This window comes from Tachysurus fulvidraco, chromosome 21, assembly GCF_022655615.1.
Source record: "Tachysurus fulvidraco isolate hzauxx_2018 chromosome 21, HZAU_PFXX_2.0, whole genome shotgun sequence".
Taxonomy (NCBI): Eukaryota; Metazoa; Chordata; class Actinopteri; order Siluriformes; family Bagridae; genus Tachysurus; species Tachysurus fulvidraco.
In genome coordinates this window covers 21195590-21204987 of record NC_062538.1, presented here as the reverse complement: position 1 = coordinate 21204987, position 9398 = coordinate 21195590, and the positions used below count along the sequence as shown (strand labels likewise).

The following is a 9398-nucleotide window of genomic DNA, read 5'->3' as shown; positions in this document are numbered from 1 at the left end:
GAATATTAGTGTTTAATCTTCAACTTGTGTTTTTATTCATTTATTAGTTAGTTTATATATTTAATTTCTTTGTACAATTTCTTTTAGATTTTTTTTAGAAATTTTTCTAAAAATATATTTTAGAAAATATATCATTTAAAGGTCAGAGTAAATATTTCTCATTTAAAGGAGGAACTTTAAACACATGTTGATTCTTCATCACCTTCACGCCAGACGGCTTCCATATCCGACGTCTACAGTATGTGGGTGTCTCGGCTCCGTCTGTGCTGTGTGTGTGTGTGTGTGTGCGTGTGTGTGTGTGTGAAGTCACCTTGAAACTCATGTCAGATATCTTTCATTTTATTGAACACAGAGTTGTACACAACCAACAGCATCGTCTTCAAACACAGCGTTACAGTACAGCTCAATATATTCAGTAAATGTTAGTCTCTCTCTCTCTCACACACACACACACACACACACACACACACACACACACACACACACACACACACACACACACAAACACAAACATACACACGCCTCACACAGGAGCTGCGAGTGATTGTAAAGATGATGCGGAAATTGTCATGAAGTCACAAAAGAGAGAAAAAGATAGTGTTGTGTGTGTGTGTGTGTGTGTGTGTGGATAAATCCTCAGCACCCAGTTCAGTCACTCTCTAGTTCTACAAAGCCCTTATAACACTGTAATAAACACCGTAACTCCTGTAGTAACGATGCCGTCGTAAATATACAAATATGGAATTATTTATTTCTTTAATTTCTTCTCATTCGTTTTTGTATCTGAGATTCTCAAAAAAATCAAATCGACCTTTTACAAAATCGATAACGTTTCTCTAAACGTAAAATATATTTCTATCAATATTCCAAAGCAACATTTAGGCTTTTTTTATACCACTGGAGGAAAAAAAAAAAAAAAAAAAAAAAGTCAATTAACAAAAAAATAAAATAAAATGAAAAAAAAAAAAAATTAAAAAAAATTATTTTAACTGAAAAATTTTAAAATTTAACCATTAAAAATGAACCTCTCTGCTTTATGATACCGAAGCAATCTATAGACAATAAATAAATAAATAAATAAATGTAGAAAAAAAATATAATAGATAAAAATGACAAACTCTTTTGACTGAAGACGTTAAATCACAGAAAGAAAACGAAGTTAAACACCAGATCAGGAGCCTCCGTTATTTTTGTCAGTCGTCATTAACACACACTTTTGTGGACGTTTAAACAACTGACAGGATTTTGGTTTAATTTTGTATTAATTCTGTCTGAATGTCTGAGCTTCGTGTTTACGAGTCAGTTATAAGGCTGTAATAACACTGTTACACTGTAATAAGGGCTTTATTAACTCTGACTTACACACGTCTCAATATACTGAGAGGATTCAGTCGTGTGTGTGTGTGTGTGTATGTGTGTGTGTGTGTGTGTGTGTGTGTGTGTGTGTGTGTGTGTACATCTATGGGGTCCACACTGTAGAGAAGGAGAAGGAAAACAGAACAGAAGACTTGCTGGACGTTCGGTTAGTCGACGTCTCTGCTGTTTTCTCTCCTTCTACTCGTTTATTTCAGAGAAACGGAGACGTCACATCGTCACTGCGATGACGTCATGATCGACGGGTCGAGACGCAGAACTGGAGAAATGGAGGATGCTCTCAAAGTAGAAGTACATTCTTCTCTTTATCTCAGACATCAGTGGTCATGAGAGAAACTACTACCTCCATTGTTTAACACACACACACACACACACACACACACACACACACACACACACACACACACACACACACACACAAACATTGGTCAAAAATAGTTTTGTACCTTCATTTATTCTGAGCCAGTATCTACAGCACATGGTATATGAGTGTGTGTGTGTTTGTGTTTGTGTGTGTGTGTGTGTGTGTGTGTGTGGTAGTAGGCTTGTCAACATTAGCAACACATGCTAACTCCAAAGCCCAGATAAGAAAGGCTACTTTGATAAATAGCGATACAGCGGCGTCTCAACAACACACTAGCGAATATTCCACAATAACACAAACACGACTGCTGACGAGACGGAACAAAAACAATAAAACACGTTTACGAAAAAAAACACAAGCAGCTACGATCAGGCGTCTTCCCGGCGATGCGATATGTATGACTCGACAATTTGTGGCGGGATCACGATCGTCGACTACAGACTTTTAGTGATACGTCAGACCAGGACGGCGAGGCCACGCCTACACGACGTGAAGAGGGGGCGGGGTTTATTTGTAAAGGGGGTTGGGTTTGCCGACTATATCGAAACAGGAAGCGGTCTGATCTGTTGACTAGGGGAACGAAGGAAACGATCGAATCGACTATGCCGAAACAGGAAGTGGCGAGATCTAGCGATTACACCGAAGGAGGAAATGGTCAGATCTGCTAACTGCCGAAACAGGAAGTGGCTACATTAATTATTCTGGGGCAAGACAGGAAGTAGATTTACCAGAAAAGATTTCTTAATTACTTATTAATAAACGTTGCTGCGCTTTTTATCCGGTTACAGTTATGGAACGTCGACAAAACAAGTTCCTGTCATCACGAATGATTCAGCAGAAATATGGCAGACATGAAGCTACGACAGGAAGTGACCAGAACGTTTCTACACCGAAACAGGAAGTAGCCTGATATTCTCTTAAGCGACACCTACGCAGGAAGTGGCTCTGGTCCGTTCGGGTCTGGTTGAAATGTGAATAAAGTTTCAGTACCTCATGCAGGAATAGTTTCGGAGATCACACACACACACACCGATCACAGGGTTACTAGGGTTCGGCAAAAGGAGGAGCGCAGGGGCCCCAGGGAGATCAGGTTATGTGCCAGAAACACATTTGGTTCTGTTTGTTATGTGCAAATGAAATGAAAACATCAATTCATCCCTTCATATCGTAAAAATGTCCCCCGTCGACCCGTCGTAACTCGAGACGACGACGACGGCTGTCCGGAATCCTTCGTCCTCAATCAACTACCAGACACACGAGAACATTTAAAAGTGGTTCAAATAAAAAGTGGAATGGGGAAAAAAAACAGAGATGTAAACACACTAAAAGTGTCGAATAAAAACGTCTGCTCCCGGGCGTGGCCTGGGTTCGGTTCTGCTCGGAGGTTCGCGGTCCTGAAGTTCTAGACAAGAGCCTGAGCTCGGGGCCGATGTGATGATCTTCACACCATGAAGCGGTGCTCCTTGCCATCATGGGCCATCAAGATGACGTTGCGGTTGGAGGTCCAGATGAGACGAGCCAGTTTGAGGGAGTTCTGAGAGCCGGGAGACGCCGGCTGCACCGGGGGGACCTGATAGGTCTTCATGCAGCGCAGCTGAGGGGCGGAGTTTAGCATTCCTATACTGCCCAAAATTGATGTGTTCATCTGGGTAACACACACACACACACACACACACACACACACACACACACACACACACACACACACACACACACACACAGAGTTTAGATACAATGTTCTGGATAAGACAAACTGATGTTAAACTGATGGTAAATGAGTCAGTAATTAAGTCAGTATATCAGAAGAGAGTGAGTCAGAAAGTGAGTCAGTAAATGAATCAGTAATTGAGTCATTCAATGAGTCACAATCCGAGTTCATATGTCACGGAGTTAGTAGCTGAGTCAATAGGTGAGTCAGTATGTCAGTGTTTGAGTCAGAGAGTGAGTCAGTGAGTCGTTATATCAGTGAGTCGGTAATTAATGAGGCGGTAATTAAGTCAGTATATCAGAAAGTGAGTCAGTAAATGAATCAGTAATTGAGTCATTCAATGAGTCACAATGTGAGTTCATATGTCGGGGAGTCGGTAGCTGAGTCAATAGGTGAGTCAGTATGTCAGTGTTTGAGTCAGAGAGTGAGTCATTATGTCAGTGAGTCGGTATTTAATGAGTCGGTAATTAATTCAGTATATCAGAGAGTGAGTCGGAAAGTGAGTCGGTAAATGAATCAGTAATTGAGTCATTCAATGAGTCACAATCCGAGTTCATATGTCAGGGGGTTAGTAGCTGAGTCAATAGATGAGTCAGTATGTCAGTGCTTGAGTCAGAGAGTGAGTCAGTGAGCCGTTATGTCAGTAAGTCGGTATTTAATGAGTCGGTAATTAAGTCAGTATATCAGAGAGTGAGTCAGAAAGTGAGTCAGTAAATGAATCAGTAATTGAGTCATTCAATGAGTCACAATGTGAGTTCATATGTCGGGGAGTCGGTAGCAGAGTCAATAGGTGAGTCAGTATGTCAGTGTTTGAGTCAGAGAGTGAGTCAGTGAGTCGTTATGTCAGTGAGTCAGTATTTAATTCAGCTAGTAAGTCAGCATTCAAGTCAGTAAGCAGGTGAGCAAATAAATATGTAAATTAACAACAAAAAAATAAAATAAGGAATAATAACTAAAAAATCATGTTTGTGTGTGCATTTATTTGTCTTTGTGTGTGTGTGTGTGTGTGTGTGTGTGTGTGTGTGTGTGTGTGTGTGTGTGTGTGTGTGTGTGTGTTACAAGAAGGTGCACAATTCTAAACCCAGAGGAGACACAGTGAGGCATTGATCTGAACATGAGCAGGTGTAAGAAAAGTAGCGCGCACGCACACACACACACACACACACACACACACACACACACACACACACACACACACACACACACACACACACACACACACACACACACACACACACACAGTGTGAGAGAGAGGGTTTGTGTGGCCAGAGTCGGTTAGTCTACAGCACATGCAAACCAGTGAGGGACAAAGACATACAGTAACCACACACACACACACACACACACACACACACACACACACACACACACACACACACACACACACACACACACACACAAGCTCGAGACAGACACATAGTTTAGACAATCTGTCGCCTTCAATGAAACACAGTGAGAGAGAAGGAGACAGAGCTTGACGCCTGGAAACACACACACACACACACACACGCACACACACACACACGCACACACGCACACACACACGCTCACACGCTCACACACACACACACACACACACACACAGCTCAGTGTCAGTCATGTAAATGGATGGAAGGGTTTATGAGTCTTTATCCAGATGTTCGATCTGTGTGTGTACATCTACGGTGTGTATACTGTAGAGAAGGAAACAGAATTTGTGAATTAAATCAGAAGCTCAGAGTCTCCTCACCTGCCAGAAGCAGATGTGACTGTCAGCGTTGGAGTATGTGGCCAGGTAGCGTCCGTCCGGAGCGAAGGACACGGCCGTGATGGGGCCTTTATGACCGTGGATGTGCTGAAGAGGAAAAAACACAGAAAAACTTTCACAAACTCCTCTAATGAGGAAAGTCCTGTTGGTGAATAAACCCAGAAGTGAAGAAGGTGACTGTAGATAGACACAGAAGGTGACTGTAGATACACACAGAAGGTGACTGTAGATACACACAGGTGGTGACTGTAGTTACACACAGAAGGTGACTGTAGATACACACAGAAGGTGACTGTAGATACACACAGAAGGTGACTGTAGATACACACAGAAGGTGACTGTAGATACACACAGAAGGTGACTGTAGATACACACAGAAGGTGACTGTAGATACACACAGAAGGTGACTGTAGTTACACACTGCTACAGCTTTAGTGGAACATGCTGTCCATAAAGAAGTGCAGGGTGAAGTGAAGGTTGACCTTAAGGTCAAATTGGTGTGGTGTGGGGGGTTGATGTGGTGTGCAGGGTTGACGTGGTGTCGGGGGTTGATGTGGTGTGCGGGGGTTGATGTGGTGTGCGGGGGTTGATGTGGTGTGCGGGGGTTGATGTGGTGTTGGGGTTGACATGGTATCGGGGTTGATGTCGTATGTTGATGTGTTGTGGGGGTTTGACGTGGTGTGGGGGGTTGATGTGGTGTGGTGGGGTTGATGTGGTGTGGGGGGGTTGATGTGGTGTGGGGGGGTTGATGTGGTGTCTGGGGTTGATCTGGTGTGGGGGGGTTGATGTTGTGTGGGGGTTGATGTGGTGTCGGGGGGTTGACGTGGTGTGGGGGGTTGATGTTGTGTGGGGGGTTGACGTGGTGTGGGGGGTTGACGTGGTGTCTGGGGGTTGATGTTGTGTGGGGGGTTGATGTTGTGTGGGGGGTTGACGTGGTGTGGGGGGTTGACGTGGTGTGGGGGGTTGACGTGGTGTGGGGGGTTGACGTGGTGTGCGGGGTTGACGTGGTTGGGGGTTGATGTGGTGTGGGGGGTTGATGTGGTGTCGTGGGGTTGATGTGGTGTCGTGGGGTTGATGTGGTGTGGGGGGTTGTTGTGGTGTGGGGGGTTGATGTGGTGTGGGGGTTGATGTGGGGGGGTTGATGTGGTTGATGTTGTGTGGGGGGTTGACGTGGTGTGGGGGTTGATGTGGTGTGGGGGTTTGACGTGGTGTGGGGGGTTGATGTGGTGTGGGGGTTGATTTGGGGGGGTTGATGTGGTTGATTTTGTGTGGGTGTTTGACGTGGTTTAGGGTGTTGAAGTGGTGTCGGGGGGTTGATGTTGATAGGGGGGTTGATGTGGTGTGGGGGTTGATGTGGTGTGGGGGTTGATGTGGGGGGGTTGATGTGGTTGATGTTGTGTGGGGGGTTGACGTGGTGTGGGGGGTTGATGTGGTGTGGGGGGTTGATGTGGTTGATGTTGTGTGGGGGGTTGATGTGGTGTGGGGGGGTTGATGTGGTGTGGGGGGTTGAAATATGAAAACATCTCAGATAAATTCTGAAGGTAAACGATCACAAATAAAAAAAAATCAGAGTCACAGGGAGATAAACTTAATACACCTGGGCATGTGAGAGAGGGTTGTTCAGTTCAGATGTTTAGCACACACACACACACACACACGCACACGCGCACGCACGCACGCAGGCACGCACACACACACGCACACACGCACGCACACACGCACGCACACACGCACGCACGCACGCAGGCACGCACACACACACGCACACACGCACGCACATGCACACACACTCACATTTCTCAGTCTAAGACTTGTTGACAGCTTCGGGGCTGAGATCAATAAGAGACAAAAATGCTCCTAGTCTTCACATCCACATCCGTGTGTGTGTGTGTGTGTGTGTGTGTGTGTGTGTGTGTGTGTGTGTGTGTGTGTGTGTGTGTGTGTGTGTGTTAGCCCTTCTACTTCAGGAGTTACGGTGTGATCATGTGACACATCCTTACAGTTTCTTTACAGTTTTATTGTCTTAACAACTTCAGGAGGGAAGATAAAGTAACTATAAACAGATAAAATATAAGATGGATTATTCTTTCATTTGAAAAAAAAAAAAGGTAAATAAAAAATTTTAATATAAACAAACAAACAAACAAACAAACAAACAAATAAACAAACACTGAGCGGTAGCAGTAACAGAGAGTGTTTTATTCCCTACTTATATAAATCCTGACGTATATTATGATATTATGACGGTTTATAAAGCAGTTTACACAAAGCAATAAAAATCCTGACTGATTATTATTAAGTAAAACTCCCATTAAGAAAAATCAGGCCAGTAAGAAAAGCTCATCGTCAGTGCTGCTGCACCACCTGCACTGTTGGGCCCTTCTAGGAGCACCAAGCTGCACTGTTGGGCCCTTCATTAAGGCCCTTAACCATCATATCTCAGTTGTATAAACAAGTTAAATGTAAGTCTCTCTGGATACGAGTAAGTAAGTAAGTCTGCCAGCTCCTATACACGTAAGGGGATTAAACTGGAGGGAAAGTCCACTGTGTCCTCATGTCATCCTCTTTTCTCCATTTTAACCCTCTTTTCTTTTTTACCTCCCTGGGAAATCTACCCCACCTCTCTCTCTCTCTGTTTTCTCTCTCTCTTTCTCTCTCTCTTTCAATTATTGAAGTACTTTTTACTTCACCTCTGAGCATATTGACTTTCTGTAAAAAGTGCTAACGCTTCGGCCCGATCCGGGTAGCAGGTGTTTTTCCGAAGTGGTTAGGATTCGGAGAGAGAGAGAGAGAGAGAGAGAGAGAGAGAGAGAGAGAGAGAGAGAGAGAGCAAGAGAGAGAGAGAGAGAGTGCAAGAGATAGAGAGAGAGCGAGCAAGAGATAGAGGGAGAGAGAAAGCACAAGAGAGAGAGCGAGAGAAAGAACGAGAGAGCACTAGAGAGAGTTATAAATGTAGTTGTGTAATATCAGAGGGTTGCAGGTTCTCGGTGTGGTCTAACACGGAGTGATCTACCGCTCCGGGGCACGAACATCACCACAGCACAAAAGTTCAATCCTGAAAGCTCACGTTTCACTTTATAACAATTTTTTGTTGGAACTGCGATGATGATGATGATGATGATGATGATGATTTATTCGTTATCGGTTTTTAAGGGAAAGTTTGCACAGTGTTAGCACAGATTCCCATAACCTACACACAACCTTCACATAACTGCTCGAGCTCCACATCTAAAAGGGTTCCTCGGTAGGTTCCTGGGTCGGGTAAAGAGGTCAAATCCCTCAGCAGTATAAAGTTATTTAAATGTGGTTTCGTTACTTTAGGATCCACCACAAGCTCTGATCGGGATAACGAGGATTTTCATCATCACACAATGTTTAATCTTTAATTCCGACCCTTCAGCCTTCATCACGAACACGCCGGCTTTAATCGGCGGTGTCGCGCACCGCGACGTTTTGTGTCATGACGCCACCCTGAGATCTTATATATATCCGTCAGATCGACGTCTCCCGCTCCCGCTCCCCGAGGCGTGGCGTCTGATCCGATCAGCCCCTGGCGTGTTCGTCATCTCTGCTCTCGTGTGATTGGGCGGCGGAATGGGGGGGGGAGGGTCGTGAACACGATGAACACAAGCCACGTAACGCAATAATCCTTCCTACCTGTCATCTAGAAACCGCTCTGAACTGCCCTCATAACGGAGGGAGATGAGATTAGCGACTCGTGTGGCGGCGGCCAGAGACGAGAAAGAAAAAAGTAATCTCTTACAATTAAAGCCCGAATGAAATGAAACCTCCATCATCTCGACCCCACGAAGGGGAAAATTACTTTTCTTTTTTTTTTTTGTTGTTATTCGTTTTCTTGGTTTTCGGCTTGGACCCGAATGAGGATCAGAAACGTGCGTGGGCGAAGAGCGGCGGCAGATATTGTGCTGTCACATCAGGCGACGGAGCGACGCGTCGTTACAGACGTCTTACACGTCCTCAGAATCAATAAACCATGATATTATGTGATGTTTTTTTCCTCCTCTTGAGGACGGTGTGAGCTTTTTCCCCATGAGAATGTTGTGTGTGCGCATGTGTGTGTGTGTGTGTGTGTGTGTGGGGGGGGGGGGTCTGGGTGTACAGACCTGGTCTTTACTGTAAACCGGATCAATGTGTCCATTGTGGAGCAGTGAAGCAGGAAAAAGCCATTTAAAAAAAAAAGGGGG

The 9398-nt window shown here is 44.7% G+C and overlaps 1 protein-coding gene across 1 annotated transcript in view; it reads right to left on the bottom strand.

Moving 5' to 3' along the window:
- Positions 1 to 323: 323 nt before the first annotated feature.
- LOC113662846 (WD repeat-containing protein 7) overlaps positions 324 to 9398 on the bottom strand; it is a 9366-nt gene continuing 291 nt past the window's right edge. The window contains exons 2-3 of the mRNA XM_047805922.1: positions 5176 to 5393; positions 324 to 3383 (exon numbers count right to left, since the gene is read on the bottom strand). Of these exons, the coding sequence (XP_047661878.1) occupies positions 3180 to 3383; positions 5176 to 5393 (422 nt within the window). The 3' untranslated portion in view covers positions 324 to 3179. The remainder of the gene's footprint in view (positions 3384 to 5175; positions 5394 to 9398) is intronic.